The sequence below is a fragment of the Dipodomys ordii genome, unplaced genomic scaffold (genome assembly GCF_000151885.1).
Source record: "Dipodomys ordii isolate 6190 unplaced genomic scaffold, Dord_2.0 Scaffold11, whole genome shotgun sequence".
Taxonomy (NCBI): domain Eukaryota; kingdom Metazoa; phylum Chordata; class Mammalia; order Rodentia; family Heteromyidae; genus Dipodomys; species Dipodomys ordii.
The window spans coordinates 11,352,896-11,370,569 of NW_012267227.1; the positions used below are offsets into that span (position 1 = coordinate 11,352,896).

The window sequence follows — 17,674 nt, forward strand, 5'->3', positions numbered from 1 at the left end:
CCCCCCGCACACCCCCGTCCACCCCACCCGGCCCGGGCATCCGCGAGTCCCGCAGCAGCCCCGGCCCTGCCTGGCCCTTCCCTGTCGCCTGCCTGCCTGCCTCGCTCCAGTGTCCAGACTGACCTCCGCGTTACCGGTGCTCACTCAGCCACCTCCTGACCCCCTTCCCCGGGGAAGGAGGAGAGAAGTCTGACACACCAGGGGTCACCGCCAGTCGGCTTCGAAGTTCAGGGACTGCGCTTTGGTTTACCTGCATGAACACACGTTCTCAGGCTGTACCCGTCCTCACACAATTCCACACTGTCTCAGAGATCCGTGAGATATACGGACGTGCCTTCCGAGTAGAGCAGTGTGGAATCTCTAGCCTGTCTCTTCATAGCTAGATCCATTGGAGAGAGACCATTTTCCTGCCTCATTTGCTTTGGGATTCATGTGACTCCCCTGTGAAGGTTTTGTGTTCGTTCTAGTCATTATTTAAAATAACTTTACAAAGAAAACACCAAAGAGTAATTAATGCCTTCAGTGGTTTTCAGTTCTCCATCTAGTGTAACGAGGTGGAGGGTTGGTAAAGGAAAGCAGCAAGTATGTGCTCCTGTGTTCTCATAATTCCAGAAAATAATAATAATGATGTTTTCAAATTAAGCTTCCGCGAATTTGAGCTTCCCTGAGTGGTGGTGAGTGACCAGGACGCCGTCCTCACTGTTTCATGTTTGTGTCCATTGCCTTTTCCTTAAAATGCTTCAGGTAGGGAACTTTTAGTGTTATTTACACAAAAGTGGCCCCAAGTAGGCAGTTATTTCCATTAGAATGTGTAACTTCTCTGAAAGAGTATGTTGTTTACTTTAAAGGAATTAGTGAATATATTCAGTGTCTTTGACAATTATTAAGAAAATCTGAGCCAGGGGCTGGGAAGGTGGCTCAGTGGTAGAGCGCTTGCCTTGCATGCATGAGGCCCTGGGTTCCATTCCTCAGCACCATATAAGCAAAAAGCAAAAAAGCTGCAAGTGGCACTGTGGCTCGAGTGGTAGAGCACTAGCCTTGAGCTGAAGAGCTGAGGGACAGCGCCCAGGCCCAGAGTTCAGGCCCCACGACCGGACCCCCAAAAAAGAAAAGAAAAGAAATCTGAGCCAAAAAAGACATCCACCAGGGGATAGTGGCTCATGCCTATAATCCTAGCTACTCAGGAGGCTGAGATCTGAGAATCTGAGGATCACAATTCCAAACCAGTTGGGGCAAGAAAGTCTGTGAGACTTCACTAAACTACAAAAAAAAGCTGGAAGTGGAGCTGTGGTTGAAGAGGTAGAGCACTAGCCCTGAGCATAAAAGCTGTGGAGCAGCGCCCAAGCCCAGCGTTCAAGCTCCAGGATTGGCACATACACACAAAAACAAAACTTAACTTTTTTTCTTTGGGGGGTCCGGTCGTGGGGCCTGAACTCTGGGCCTGGGCCCTGTCCCTCAGCTCTTCAGCTCAAGGCTAGTGTTCTACCACTTGAGCCACAGTGCTACTTCCGTCTTTTTTTTTTCTTTTTGCTTATGTGGTGCTGAGGAATCCAGGGCCTCAAGCATGCAAGGCAAGCGCTCTACCACTGAGCCACCTTCCCAGCTCAAAACTTAAAATTTTATCTTTAGTGTATTCCTAACTTTGCTAGGTAGCTTTAGAATCGTGAATGAGAGAATACACATAAAAATTGCTTTAGGGGCTAGGTATGTGGCTTAGTGGTAGAGTACTTGCCTCATATGCATGAAGCCCTAGGGTTTGATTCCTCAGTACCACATAAACAGAAAAGGCTGGAAGTGGCGCTATGGTTCAGGTGGTAGAGTGCTAGCTTGAACAAAAGAAGGGACAGTGCCCAGGCTCACGCCCTGCGTTCAAGCCCCAGGACTGGCAACAAACAAACAAAAACCTTGAAGAGAACAACAAAATAGTAGCATTCTTCTTTTTCTTTTTTTTTGCCGGTTGTGGAGCCTGAACTCTGGGCCTGGGTGCTGTCCCTCAGCTCTTCAGCTCAAGGTTAGTGCTCTACCACTTGAGCCATAGTGCCACTTCCAGCTTTTTCTGCTTATGTGGTGCTGAGGAATTGAACCCAGGGCCTCATGCATGCAAGGCAAGCACTCTACCACTGAGCTACCTTCCCAGCCCAGTAGCATTATTCTTGAGTCTTGAGTCTTTCACTGTCTCATCAGATAAAGAATATTTAGATCGAAAAGAGCAATTCAGAATATGAAGAGGTACACAAAATTATAGGCTACATGTAATACTCAACTAAAGTATTTTTGTACTCATTTTCATTTCAGTTTTTGAAGATAATTCTAAGAATATATACATTATGCATATTTGGATTTTATGTATGTGTGTGTGTGTAAATATATACTAATTCTTTCTCAAAAAATATTTAGCCCTAGGGCTGGGAATATGGCTTAGTGGTAGAGTACTTGCCTCGCATGCATGAAGCCCTAGGTTTGATTTCTCAGTACCGCATAAACAGGAAAAACTGGAAGTTGTGCTGTGGCTCAGATGATAGAGTACTGGCCTTGAGCAAAAGAAGCTCAGGGACAGTGCCCAGGCCCTGGGTTCAAGTCCCAGGACTGGCAAATAAATCAATAAAAATTTAGCCCAGTAGTACATCAGTTCCTCACGTTGATAACTTTTTTATTTTCTTTTGCCAGTCATGGGGCCTAAACTCTGGGCCTGGACACTGTCCCTCAGCTCTTCAGCTCAAAGGCTAGCGCCCTACCACTTGAACCACAGCACCGCTTCTGGCTTTTTTTCTGCTTATGTGGTGCTGAGGAATTGAACCCAGGGCCTCATGCATGCAAGGCAAGCACTCTACCACTGAGCCACCTTCCCAGCCCCTTATGTTGATTTTTTTTTTTTAGCCAGATAACACTTTATCATGGTTTGCTAGTAGTAGATCATTCAATACCTCAACATGTACAACTGTTTTTGCGTCACTGTTGCTTTGACAGAAGCAGTGATGCGACATTTAAAGGCATTTAGCCTCATCTTATGTCAGTCTGGTCAATGGTTGCCTAGTTTAGAGTTCAACTAGTTAGTGGAAAAAGGGAAATCTGGTCCTAGAATCTCAAACGAGGGACTTCATGATAGGCAGCCCATATGTGTAAAGTGCTTATGCTCAGTGCAAAATAGGGCAAACTCAGAAGGGCAAGCAGAAGCCAGGTAAAGATATTGCCTGGGTGTCAGATGCGTTCTATGACACAGTTGGTATTTTTTTTAAAGCTCTTCGCCTCTCACCAGAAAAAAGAAAAGAAAAGAAAAATATAAGCAAAATGTTTATATGATTTTATTGGGCTTTAGGAATTTGCAGGTCATCTCTGTTCTACATTATAGTGGGCTTATCTCACTTTCTTTTATATTGTACTTACACATACTACTGTATTTCACATTCTGATCTTGGGCTATGTACTGCTTTTTTCAGGTACGTTGAGCTGAAGTAAGTTAGTTTACTCTGCAAGTATTTGGTGTGTCTGTCATTGTGCCAAGCCCTGTACTGATGACTAAAGAAGCTGACAAGATGTTTCAGTTGTGGAGGTCTTCTTCAGTATCAACTTATATTCTTGATTTCCTGTTTTTTGTTTCGCTGTAAATTTGTTCTCTTCTTGACCTTCTCTTTAACTTTTGCGTTCCTTTCCCTTTTTGGAGGAACTTGGATAAATCTGTTTTGCTTTTTCTCATTTGGACTATTCTCTCCTCCTTCCTGCTTCCTATATACCTGGTTTTTTCCTCCAACACGGTTTGAAGTTTTCTTCCATTGTCTCCCCAAATCCCTTCTTAGTTCCCTTCCCCAATCTTAGAGTTCCAAGTAACCTGTAGGTTCATTTGAATTAATGACACCAACTCAGTCATTTCACTTTTCTTTTTCTAGGCTCTTGAGGCTGGCACTACTTCTCCTTAGTCATGTAATAATAGGGCCAGCATTTCCATCTAGAAGTATCACATAATTTTCAGAAACCACTGCCACATCTTTGTAGTAACAGCAGCTGATTTAACGTTGCAAAGGCTTAAAGGTCATTTAGCCTAACCTCATCTTGTCATCTTCACGCCAGAGTGAACTCAGTACAGCTACAGCACGTCTAGCTGTTGTAATGATTTTTAAATCCATTAAACAGTTAGGTCTATAAATACAGAGTGCTTGACAGTTAGTTAATGACATCTCAGCCTTATCATAATTCCATTCCGTGATTTTCCTTTCCCAGTCCATCCTTTAGATGTTCCGTTCACAACATGAAAATAGGAGGATTGCATTCCTCCTACTTATACATCCTACATAGCTATGAACCACCACACCAAGTTTTCTGTTGAGATGAGGCCTCACATATTTTTTTATCAGAACAGGTGTGAAACTATAATCCTCCGGGTCTCAGCCCCTTGCATAGCTGGGATAAGTGCATGCCTCTATGCCCTAACTATTGATTGAGATGGGATCTTGTGAACGTTTTACCCAGGCTGGCCTACAGACAGGATCTTCCCAATATCTGCCTCCCAAGTAGATTGCATTGTAAGTGGGAGGTATTATTCTCGAGTTTAACGTCTAATAGAATTTGCCTTGCTAAGGTTTGGTCTTGCCTGGTATCCATCACTGCCTTCTTCCTTTTGATTTTTTTCCTTTTTGGAAAAAAAAAGAGTGTCTATACTGTGCTTGCCTCATCTTTTTGTTTTAGAGGCACAGAAGTTCCTAGTTTCACAGCCACAGCTGGAGAGAAATAGTACCTCAGGATGAATTGTAGGACTTCAGACTTTTGGCATTAGAATTGATGCTGGGAAGAGTGCAGACTTTGGAAACTATAGAGATGGAATCAGTGTACTTCATGTGCAAGAAGAATAGGACTAAGGGGAAAGGGTGTCCTGTAGACTAAATTGTATCTACCAAAGTTCCTGTGTTGAAACCCTCAACCTCAATGTTATATTTCTAGAGATGGAACCTTCAGGAGATAACCAGGTTTACTGGAAGGTCAGAGCTTCATGGTAGGATTGTTACCCTCATAAGAAGAAACATCCGGTGTAGTCTCTTTCTCTCCTCAATGTGAGGGCACTACGAGAAAATAGCTGTCTGCAAGCCATGAGGACCACTTTCACTAGGAACTGATCCGGCTGGCACTTTGATCTTAGAATTGTAGCCTCCACAACTGGGAGAAAATAAGTTTCACTTGCTTAAGTTAACTAGTCTAAGGTGTTTTGTTATGGCAGCCTGAGTGAGGACATGCGGGTTGTGTCATATTTGTCTGTCTTTAGTTTGTGTGGGGTTTGGTGGTTTTTTGTTTTTTTGTTTTGAAATACGAGCCTTACTATATACTATATACTGCAACTCACCTTGAATTTATTGTATGGCCTGGGCTAGCTTCAAATTTGAGATCCTTCTTACCTCAGCCTCCCAAAGGCTTATGCTGGAGATTACAGGCATGTGTCACCATGTGTATCTATCACTTTCCATGTGTAACTGTCAGATTCTTTTACTCTCTGAGCTGTCTAAATTTCTGAATTATATTGTGTGTTCTCTAAGTCACTATATGTCTTCTTCCAAAGTGCAACACCTCCACAAAAATCTTTGAAACTAGGGCTGGGAAGGTAGCTCAGTGGTAGAGCACTTGCCTTGCATGCCTGAGGCCCTGGATTCGATTCCTCAGCACCACATAAGCAAAAAGAAAAAAGCCAGAAGTGGCACTGTGGCTCAAGTGGTAGAGCGCTAGCCTTGAGCTGAAGAGCTGAGGGACAGCGCCCAGGCCCAGAGTTCAGGCCCCATGACCGGACCAAAAAAAAAAAATCTTTGAAACTCAAAATAATCCAAAAAAGGTTAAGAAAGATTGTAACTTGTCACAGATTATATAGGACACAAACTATAAAACTAAAACCCAAATCTTGGATTTTTTTTTACCTTCAAACTAGGCATTTTTTCTGAATCAAAATTAGAACATAATTTTATAACTTCATGAACACAAATATGATAAATTTGTCTATTTTATTTATGAAAAAGTTTTAAAGATAGGAAGAGTCATGTCTATGTTTGATTTTTGTTGTTGTTGTTTATAAACCTTAGTTGTTTATGAAGAACTTGGCCATAAAGTCTTTAGGCATAGTTTCCTCTCCTGAGATGTTAAACTATTTGATTGCTGTTCACCCACAGTTTGCCAAGCTTTTATCATGCTGCAATGCCTTGTGGTTGTATATCAACTCTGATTTGTGCGTTTATAATACTTGCCTGGCCATGGAGCTATTTAAGCTAGTTCATTCTAGTGTGAATGGTAAGTTGTGTCAAACTTGACTTCTGTCTCTAAATAGTAGGTTACTTAGTGAAAACCAGGAAGGAGGTTTGATTGAGGCAATAATTAGAATATAAGCCCCATGAAGAGTAGAGAAGGAGCCTGCTTGCCTCCTTCTCTGCTGTATCCCAAGCATCTCATAGACTGCGGAGTGGTGACCCTGATTTCCCATGGCCCACAGACTATACTGATGCCGTATAAGTTTCTAATTGGCACTAAGCTCCCATTCAGCAGCTATGTAAATAGTAAATTATGCTTAACCTCTGTAGATCTTAAGTCTGGTCACTTTTTGTGCATTATTTCTCTAAACCTTGAGTACTAAAAGAAGGACTGAAACCAATGTAGATTGTCTGTAAATTATTAGAGAGGAAAGTGTAAGTGATCAGGAAGATATTTAGGCCTGGGTTTGAAATGTGTCTTTTAGACACAATTCCTACCCTTCATTTTCCTGCACAGGACCTTTTCAATTCCTATGTTACTTTCGACTTAAAACTGAGGATTGTGTAAGAGAAAGATGTTTTTTTTTTTTTCTTAAAGTTACCTCCTGTATTGCTCTGATGGAAAGGCAATTTGCAAATTGCTGCCGCTCACTTGTGTTTACCCATGGTCACATTACACTTTATATATTGTGCTGTAGAGTATTGACTTTTGACTTGAAAGGTTTAATTGGCACTCTGTAGAAAGTGGTGGTGAACAATGGGACCTATCAGCTGCTCTGAACATTGATCAAAATGAGCTAAGCAACTCAATGGCAGCGATAGGAGGGAGGCAACAAGTGGGAAAGAGGGAACAGCTGTTGCTATACTAAAGGAAAGGAATGTACATATTACCGGATGTGGAAGAAATAACTGTATTGTCAAAGCTCATAGAAGTCATAAACTTTATAGACCATGATAGACAATTTGCCCTATGAAAGTTAGAATGTGTTTGTGACTTTAACTAAGCATCACTATCCCACAATACTGTGAAATTATGTCATCACTTAATCACAATAAAGAATTTGCCAAAAGAAAGAAAAGAAAAGAAAAAAAAGTTGTGGTGACTCTGAGAACCAGTAACATATCTATTGTAGAGTATTGGTTCTGTTTACGCTGGGACTTAAACCCAGATCCATACATTCTGACTTGGCTGTTTTACTCAAAACTGGCACTCTACTACTTGAGCCACACTTCTGTATTCTGGCATTTTGCTGGTTAACTGGAGATAAGAATCTCATAGACTTTGCTTACCTTCAAACCATGATCATCAGATCACATCCTCCTAGAAGCTAGGATTACAGGCATGAGCCACAGTGGTTGGCCATCACAGCCTCCATGATGGAGGCTAAAACCCTAGCAAGAGGTTATTGGGCTGTTCGCTAACCACTTCGACTTTTAGTATTATGTTTTTGCTATTTTTAAGTAGTGGTACAAAGAAGTTACCATTCAAAAGATCAGTTTATGGGGCTGGGAAGGTGGCTCATCGGTAGAGCTCTTGCCTTGCATGCCTGAGGCCCTGGGTTTGATTCCTTAGCACCACATAAGCAAAAAGAAAAAAAAATTTTAAAAAATACAAAATAAAGATGACATTAAAAAAATCAGTTTATGAATACAGTGCCTCTGGGTCAATATCATCCCTTTATAAACAACTTTTTTTTTTTTTTGGTGCCAGTCCTGGGGTTTGAACTCAGAGCCTAGGTGTTGTCCCTTAGCTTTTTAACTTAAGGCTAGTGCTCTACCACTTGAACTACAGCTTCTACTAACCACTTCTTACTAATCACTTCCTTTCTTTTGCTTTTTCTTTCCAGATGGAGGGAAATGAAACATAAGGAAAGAAAATTATTCTAGTTCTTCTTGCCCCCCCCCCATACTTTAAAGTCTGGATTTGGTCTTTTTGGATAAGTAGTTGCAGAATCTTGAATCCTCGAGTAAAAATTATTTACTTTTAAGTTTCAGCTAGTCCTTCTCTAAAGACAGTACTTAGAAATAATACCTTTTTAACCTTAGGTACTTAGTAGCAAGTAGAAGGAAAGGCAGGTGGATCGATTTTGAGTGATTCTCTCAACATAAGCATGAATATTGAAGTAATAATTCACAGATGATTAGGAAGGGAAGGTTCAGGCTGTAAGGAGGGTTGACATTACACCATAACAAGAATCCTCTCCAGGAGAATTACATATTATAATATATATATTAACAAACCCAATAAAGTAACAATTACATGCATTATAATTCTAGGCAAATGTGTCTAGTTTCAATATTCCTGAGCTATGTTTTTATTTCCTTAATTAAAAAGAAATAAGCTCATTGAAAGACTTACCCTCTTCAGGAAATGTGATAAGTCTATGTATAAATAGCCTTATTTAAGTCTTTGGTTGCTGACAGGCTCAGTTCTTGCCAGTGTGAAAGTTATTGTTTGTGTCCTAGACAGCTGCTCAGGAAGCAGTTCTGCATGCATCTGGAAGCGGCACCCCTTTACCCTCCAAGGACTACTGCATGCTATATAATCCTCTTTGGACAGTGCTTCCAACTACCCTAGAAAATGCAGTAAGTATTTAAGTATTTAAATCATGCTTACCTTTTTTTTTTGGGGGGGGGGTCAGTCATGGGGCTTGAACTCTGGGCCTGGGCGCCATCTCTCAGCTCTTCAGCTCAAGGGAAGCGCTCTACCACTGGAGCCACAGCACCACTTCTGGCTTTTTTCTTTTTGCTTATGTAGTGCTGAGGAATCAAACCCAGGGCCTCAGGCATGCAAGGCAAGCACTCTACCACTGAGCCACCTTCCCAGCCCCGAGATAAGAGTCTTATAGGGACCTTTCTGCCATGGCTGGCTTTGAACCACGATCCTCAGATCTCAGCCTCCTGAGTAGTTAGGATTACAGGCGTGAGCCACTTGCACTCGTCGTGTTTACCATTTTATTTATGAAAATATTTGAAGAACTGACAGTGAGCCATCATTAATGTTTAGTGGGTAAACTAACTTTGATATTTAGTGATTAATAATTACTTCATTGATTTTGTTCAAGTACTTTTCTCTATGGGAGAAAAGCTAGAGAATTTTTAAATACCTAAGCTTGTGGTCAAAATATTTATTTCTAATTTAAAAAAGAGCATTGTGTTTGTTGGTGGTGTTGAGGATTGAACCCAACACCTCACACATGCTGAGTACACCTCCGCATTGCACTGAGCTTTGCCCCAGACACTAAAGAACATTGAAATAAATTAACATTGGTGCCTCCTCACTGACAGGATGATTGTCACATTAAAGGCATTTCTTACTTTCAGACTTCCAGAAGTTTGATGGATCTTACTAGCACACCACTATGCAACCTTTCTGATCTTCCTCTCCATGGCATGAACAATAAAGCAGTTGTGGTACAGTGGGGACCCTGCCATTTTCTGGAAAAAGCCAGAATTGCACAGAAAGGGGGTGCTGATGCATTGTTGGTTGCCAATAACAGTGTTCTCGTAAGTTATAATAAATTCTTTTCAGATCCTTACATCAAATATCACAAATTAACTCCTTTGTGTGTGATTAGAGGGAACTTTGAATTATCTGATGGGAGGATTCTTTGTTTAACAAACATTCTGGATCTAGTAGGCATTTAATTAGATAGCTTTATAGTTTTTGTTTTATTCCTAGAGCAGAGGAGACTTCATAAGAAACAAATACATATGCATGTATATATTAAGTACAGGTATGTGCATATGTTACAACAGAGTAACACATATGATGTCCTCTGTTGTGTCAGATTAAGTTCATGTTAAAAGGATTCCATTTTGAGAATTTACACATTATTAAGAAAGAAGTCCTGCAATTTTGTTTTATAATGACATGATAGTATTTACATTTACTAGAATAATGTATTTTATTTTTATTCAGTAAGTATATTAGTAGCTCACAAATTTCATGTTTTTTTTTCCTTATAGTTTCGTCCCTCAGGGAATAGATCTGAATTTCAAGATGTGAAAATACCAATTGCATTTATAAGCCAAAAAGATTTTAAAGACATGAAACAGGTAAATTAATAATTACATATTAGATGAAATTTATAAATACAACTCATTAATCACTGACACTTAATTTTGATTGTGCTGTATGCTCCATTTGCTAATAAGATCAAAGGTCTAGTAAGGTTGTTTTTGTAGTGTTTTTTTTTTTTTTTTTTGGTGCTGGTCTTGGGGCTTGAACTCAGGGCCTGGGTGTTGGCCCTGCACTTCTTTTGCTCAAGGCCAGTGCTCTGTCACTTGAGCCACAGCTCCACGTCCGGCTCTTTGGTAGGTTAGTGGAGGTAAGAGTCTCATAGACTTTCCTGCTGGGGCTGACTTCAAACTGTAATCCTTACATCTCAGCTTCCTGAGTTGCTAGGATTACAAGTGAGAGCCATCAGTGCCCTTGCTCTAGGAAGTCTGTATTTGAAAAGTACCACCTATCTTTTGTCCTAAAGTGTCTGAAAGCCCAGGCTTTGAGATACGTTTTGAGGGGGAGATACGTTTTGAGTTCTTTTAGAATCTCTCGAATCATCTCTTAATCTCTTAACCTCATGATGGTACTTTCAAGATTTTCTAGACCAAAGTCAGTTATCATATATTTGACAAAAGAATATATCATGAAGCCGGGCACTGGTGGCTCACGCCTGTAATCCTAGCTACTCAGGAGGCTGAAATCTGAGGATCAAGGTTCAAAGCCAGCCCGGGCAGCAAAGACTGTGAGACTCCTATCTCCAATAAACCACCAGAAAACCGGAAGTGGCACTGTAGCTCAAGTGGTAGAGCACTCACCTTGAGCTGAAGAGCTGAGGGACAGCGCCCAGGCCCAGAGTTCAAAGCCCCACAACCGACCAAAAAAAAAAGAATATATCATGAGGTCGGGCACCGGTGGCTCACGCCTGTAATCCTAGGTACTCAGGAGGCTGAGATCTAAGGATCAAGGTTCAAAGCCAGTCCAGGCTGGAAAGACTGTGAGACTCTCTCCAATAAACCACTCAGAAAACCAGAAGTGGTACTGTGGCTCAAGTGCTATCCTTGAGCTGAAGAGCTCAGGGACAGCGCCCAGGCCCAGAGTTCAAGCCCCATGACCAAAACAAAAACAAAAAAAAAAAAAAGAATATATCATGATGTCTAGCCTTGACTGTCTGATGAAGTTTCCACTTCAGAATAAAATGTGAATTAATGTTGCTACTACACTGAATAGTAGAGTAAAAATTCATTTCTGTGTTTGTCATTTTGCCTCTTAGACTTTTGGAAGTAACATTACTGTAAAAATGTACTTACCACCACGGCCTGACTTTGACTATACAATGGTGGTTATTTTTGTAATTTCTGTGTTCACTGTGGCATTAGGAGGATACTGGAGTGGACTTATTGAATTGTAAGTTTATTCAACCTTTACAATTTGTGAAAAATGATTGAAAGTAATTGTTTTATAATCATTTTAACTGTATGATGACATTTCAGATTTTCACCTGACCTCAGAATATAGTGCCAGTAAGACCAGTTGTAGGGTTATTCTTATTTAAGTCATTTATCTTTCTACTAAAAGGAAAAGAGAAGAGAGTTATAGGTTCCTCTAATTACCCTGTTGATAAAACACTGAAGCCACTTCGAAGGCTTTTTCTTTTGGTGGTGGTGCTGGGGTTATAGGGCCTTGTGCTTGCTAGGCAGGCGTTCTACTTCTGGAGTCACACCTCTAGCCTCTTCTTGCATTAGTTATTTGTGGTTGGGTCTTGCTTTATGCCTAAGCCAGGCTGGGCTGTGATCCTTCTACTTGTGCTTTCTTCTGTAACTCGGGATGATAGACACATGCCACAACACCCAGCCACCATGCTCCCCTTCCAGGTAACAGATGCATGCCACTGCATCCAGACATTGGTTGAGTTGCTATTTCATGAACTTCTTTTTGCTAACTTGGACTTGAACCACAATCCCTCAAACTCTCCCTTCACTGTACCTGGTTAAAGACTTTTTTTTTTGGTAGTCATGGAGCTTGAACTCTGGGCCTGGGCGCTATCCCTGAGCCCTTCAGCTAACAGCAAGCACTCTACCTCTTGAGCCATGGCGCCACTTCAGTTTTCTGGTGATTAATTGGAGATACGAGTCTCATGGACTTTTCTGCCTGGGCTGGTTTTGAACTGTGATCCTTAGATCTCAGCTTCCTGAGTAGCTAGGATTATAGGCGTGAGCCACCAGTGCCTGGCTAAAAGACTCTTAATTTACATATTTAGTTCTTTCTCCCAGGAAAGGTAAAAATACTTAATAGCCTAATATGCCCATTTGTTCACATCTAAAAAAATCATCAAGAGAAGGAAGGGAATTTTTCAGTTCCTCCTGTATTGGGGCATAAACAATGTGGCCTCATTTTTTTTGTTTATGTTAGGTATTAGGCTTGTACACATTCCATGTATACCTAAAGCACAAGGTATATATAAGGTCTGAGATCTCTAAGATCACATTCGACATGGATTAGTAAATTATAATTTTCCAAAACCTATTGCCTCTCAAATTGTAACATGCATGCAAACTGTCTAAATTTAAGATTTTGATTTTTTTTTCTTACAAGATCCCTAGTAATTGCTTGGTGCATGAGCCACTTTTGCAGTTATCAGAATGGCCAAACCCAGCTAGGTTTGTTAAGAGAATTAGAGACAATACAATTAAATATAGGAGATGAAGCTATCTATGTCTTGTACTTCTTTATTTAAAACCCTTCAAATTACATTGGTGAGCACAAGGTAGGCATGTAATAAATACTATTAGTCAATAGAATTTAGTCTTTACATTTAAAAGAAGCTAATTTTAGAAGTGTTTCACTATCTGTAAGTTGATAGTAGTATGTAAGAAATATTAGTTATTAATTAGAAATGTATTATGTCAATGTAAATAATTTCTAAATTAGATTATATGAATATCCATAAGCATTGATTTGCTTATATAACAATAATTAAATATTTGTGTATATGGCAATAATTAAATATTTCTTTATAGTGTTTAGTTTTAAAATACAGTGTTTTTGTAATCAGAAGCAAAATGATGTAGATTTTGAAAATATATTTGATAGTGAATACTGAAGTTCCTATGTGTATTTATACAGAGAAAACTTAAAGACAATAACAAGCACCGAGGAAAGAGAAATGAGGAAAAAGAAGGAAGAATATGTAACTTTCAGTCCTCTTACAGTTGTAGTATTTGTGGTCATCTGCTGTGTTATGATGGTCTTACTGTATTTCTTCTATAAGTGGTTGGGTAAGAAGTCATATTTTATGTTTGTTGCTTTTGTCATACATTATTTCTTGGAAGCATTTTTATCTAGAAAGGATACAAGTAAAACTTTCCAGAAGTTTTAGATCTCTGTTACTCTGAAAAAAAAAATGTCTTTTGTTGTCAGTTGTAGGGCTTGAACTTGGGGACTTGGGCACTGTCCTGGAGCTCTTTTTGCTCAAGGCCTAGTACTCTACCACTTTGAGCCTCAACTCCACTTCTGGTCTTCTGGTGGTTAATTGAAGATAAGAATCTCACAGATTTTCCTGCCCTGGCTGGCTCTAAAGCACAATCCTCAGATCTCAGCTTCCTGAGTTAGCTAGGATTACAGGCATGGGCCACCTGTGTCCAGCTTTGATTTTTTTTTTTTAAATTCAGGAAAAAAAATACTCTTATGTTTTGTGATAGTAACATTTGTTCATGAATTACTTGAGAGCTTGTTTGGAGGTTGCAGCAGGGGAGCACAGCTACTCATATACCCTTTACTGAAGGCCGGTCCTCCCCTATTGGGATGGTCGCACCCGCAGCTTTGAGAGGGATGCACACAGAATGGTGAGGGAGGAAAGGGACACTGCCTAGCCAGCCAAATCAGCCAAATCAACCCTGGCAATCAGTGGGGTGACAGATGCCGCAGCCAGATTGCCTGCACATCCTCATGAATTAATTGAAAAGACTGTTTATGATCCTGAAGTTTCCCCACAGACAAAAAATTTTTTGTTAGCATAGTATCTAGGCTATGGACTAAGACTTTATCAGGGTTATATATACTTGCATCAAATAGAAGATTATTCCAATTACTGATTTATGGAATCTGATTACCCCCAAATATAGTTGATCTTGTTTTACTCGTACAAACAGGATCATTCCATTTGTGAGGACATATAGATATTTGCCTGTGGTCTAAAAACTAACTGGTATATCATGTTAATATGTTGGTGAGACTGAAGAGAAGAACACTGCATTATGTTGGAATTATAGCTAATTTTAGTAATCAATTGTTTGATCCATATCTGATTCTTCTTGATATTGTAGTAGTGGTCTTTGATAGAAAAGCAAAACCTCTATCTTATTCTGAACTCTGGGCCTGGGCACTGTCCTTCAGCCCTTCAGCTCAAGGCTAGAGCTCTACCACTTGAGCCACAGCGTCACTTCCAGCTTTTTTTCTTTTTGCTTATGTGGTGCTGGGGAATTGAACCCAGGGCCTCATGCATGCAAGGCAAGCATTCTTCCACTGAGCCACCTTCCCAGCCCCGTAAAATGTATTTTATCTTATGATGAGAAATTTCTTTAAACTCATTGCTGCTTAAAAAGCTGACATTGTTTATATATAAATATATAAAGGCCATTCAATCTCAGAGTTATCCCAGGACATGGTCCTTAATTATGACTCTGGCGATGCTTTACCACAGAATAGTTCCTTCTTATTGTTAAAATTATTAGCATCTCTTGATACATTACAAAATTTCTAAAGTTATTCTGCCATTTTATAATTAAGAAATGGTTAGGAAAGAAACTGACAATGAGTTACATTAACTAAATAGATATGATCTGATATTGAATGTGACACTAAAACTCTAGGAGGGCTTCAAGAAGCCTGTAGGGCAACTTTGGTAGGTAACTTACAAAAATCAATGACAGTCTATGACTATCTGCTCACATTACCATACATAACTATTGACAAAAATAATGAGTAACACATAGAAAGCCTGTATGTACTGCCTACTCTTCTAAGTATCTGTTTTAAGTTGCCTAAAATTAAGTAGAATTTGAAAGATTCAGGTACAACTTGTATTTCAATTGTGAAATTTTTAAAGGGAGTTCAGAAAAGAAAGACTTTAAAGTATAGTAATCCCCCTTTGTAACAACAAAGAGGTCACATAGCTTGGATTTTAAATAACTCTGAGATAAATTGGATAATATAGAAAAATACCTGTCAGTTTTAATGATCTTAAGGTCATATCATAACAAAGAGGTTTGTTTAAATGGGTTTAGCTTTACCACAGGTCAAGTTATTACAAACACAGTCTTTATAGCAGAATACAGATAACATGGTTAATGTCTTAAAGCAGATATTAATTTTCATTCTAAGGTGAATTTCTAAAAATGTTTTTTTAAGATTTGTTAGTACTAGCCAGGTGCTGGTGGCTCATCAGGAGGCTGAGATCTGAGGATCGCGGTTCAAAGCCAGCCCGGGCAGCAAAGACTGTGAGACTCCTATCTCCAATAAACCACCAGAAAACCGGAAGTGGCGCTGTAGCTCAAGTGGTAGAGCGCTCGCCTTGAGCTGAAGAGCTGAGGGACAGCGCCCAGGCCCAGAGTTCAAGCCCCACGACCCACAAAAAAAAAAAAAAAGATTTGTTAGTACTTTATTCCTTATAGTTAAATTAAATATTCATAAATATATAATTAATATTATTTTATCATTAAAAAACATGTCATTTGAATTACTAAATAATAGGAAATATAGAGACTCTTCAGCCTTTAAGCAATCCTACCAATATATATTGGAAATAAAATAACACCTAAAATGCCTACTTCTAAAATTCAGAATCTAAATAATTTTAGCTTAGTAACTAATTCAGATAATGAATGCATTAAATAAATGTATCATGGTCTAATAAAGAAAGCCAAAGAAATAATATTGCTTATATAAATATTTTTATCACATTTTCTGGTGTTACATAATTTGATGTTTTTTTTTCTAGTTTATGTTATAATAGCAATATTCTGCATAGCATCAGCAATGAGTCTGTACAACTGTCTTGCTGCACTAATTCATAAGATACCATGTGGACAATGCACGTATGTATCTCCTAGGAAATGCTATATAATTGATCATTTAATATAAGGAAAAGGAAAAGTGTTTTTTTTTAACCTGTGAAGTCCAGTATGCATTAGACTTACTAGTTTAAATGTAAAATAATTCAAGTTAAATGAAATTTTTAAGCTTTCACTCTCAGACACACTTTAAGTATTGAGTACTCATGTGTGGTTCATGCCAACTGTACTGGACAGCACAAATCTAGAACATTTCATCATCATAAAAAGTTGGACTGGCCAGGCACTGGTGGCTCACGCCTGTAATCCTAGCAACTCAGGAGTCTGATATCTGAGGATCATGGTTCAAAGCCAGCCTGGGCAGGAAAGTTCGTGAGACTCTTATCTCCAATAAACCACTAGAAAACCAGAAGTGATGCTGTGTCTCAAGTGGTAGAGCACTCACCTTGAGCTGAAGAGTACAAAGACAGCACCCAAGCCCAGAGTTCAAGCCCACAACCGACAAAAAAAAAAAAAAAAGTTGGACTGATCATCATGTGTTAGTTATTTTACTTACAGTTGTGACTGCTAAATTGATATTTCAGTCACTTCTGTGACTATTTTGTTGTTTTGTTTTTAATCAGCATGAGGTTTGAACTCAGGGCCTGGGTGTTGTTCCTGATTTGTTCAGCTCAAAGCAAGCACTTTACCTCTGGAGCTACAGCACCACTTCCAATTTTCTGGTGGTTCATTGGAGATAAGAGTCTCATGGACTTTCCTGCCTAGGCTGGCTTTGAACCGTAACCTCAGATCTCAGCCTCCTGAATAGTTAGGATTACAGGAATGAGCCACCAGTCCTCCCCTACCCCCCCCCCCACCTTGTGACTGGTTTATGTTGTCACTTTTTATATCAGAGAAACACTGTACTTTATAACATAAACTAAACAATTTCATTCTTTTCTTTAGGATTACGTGTCGTGGCAAAAGCATTGAAGTGAGACTTATTTTTCTCTCTGGACTATGCATAGCTGTAGCTGTTGTTTGGGCTGTGTTTAGAAATGAGGATAGGTATGAATACTTGATATATTCAGTGTTATATTGAAGGATAGATTGTTTTATATCTTGCCTTAATCTCATTCATTACACTCGCTATGGAATTGTTTTGTGTTTAAGAACACATGTTGAAAGAAGCTACTTTTTAAATGAGCAGATCTTATGCTAATGATTTGAGCTTATACAGAGAAGGAAATATGAGTTATGAGTTAAGCACCTAGATTTTAAGAATATGCTTAATTATGACATACTACAGTGGAATTCAGTCTAACCCTAAAAAATATAAAGATCTTTTTGAACTAATAAGGCAGTGATTTCCAGGATATGCTATTTTAAAATTTTTGTTATTAAGT

At 39.4% G+C, this 17,674-nt stretch overlaps 1 protein-coding gene across 1 annotated transcript in view; it reads left to right on the plus strand.

The window, feature by feature from the left end:
• The window catches only part of Sppl2a (signal peptide peptidase like 2A), a 54,906-nt gene that overhangs the window by 15,632 nt on the left and 21,600 nt on the right, over positions 1-17,674 (plus strand). The window contains exons 2-8 of the mRNA XM_013010167.1: positions 8,682-8,801; positions 9,540-9,722; positions 10,185-10,274; positions 11,492-11,625; positions 13,345-13,496; positions 16,217-16,313; positions 17,235-17,336. Of these exons, the coding sequence (XP_012865621.1) occupies positions 8,682-8,801; positions 9,540-9,722; positions 10,185-10,274; positions 11,492-11,625; positions 13,345-13,496; positions 16,217-16,313; positions 17,235-17,336 (878 nt within the window). The remainder of the gene's footprint in view (positions 1-8,681; positions 8,802-9,539; positions 9,723-10,184; positions 10,275-11,491; positions 11,626-13,344; positions 13,497-16,216; positions 16,314-17,234; positions 17,337-17,674) is intronic.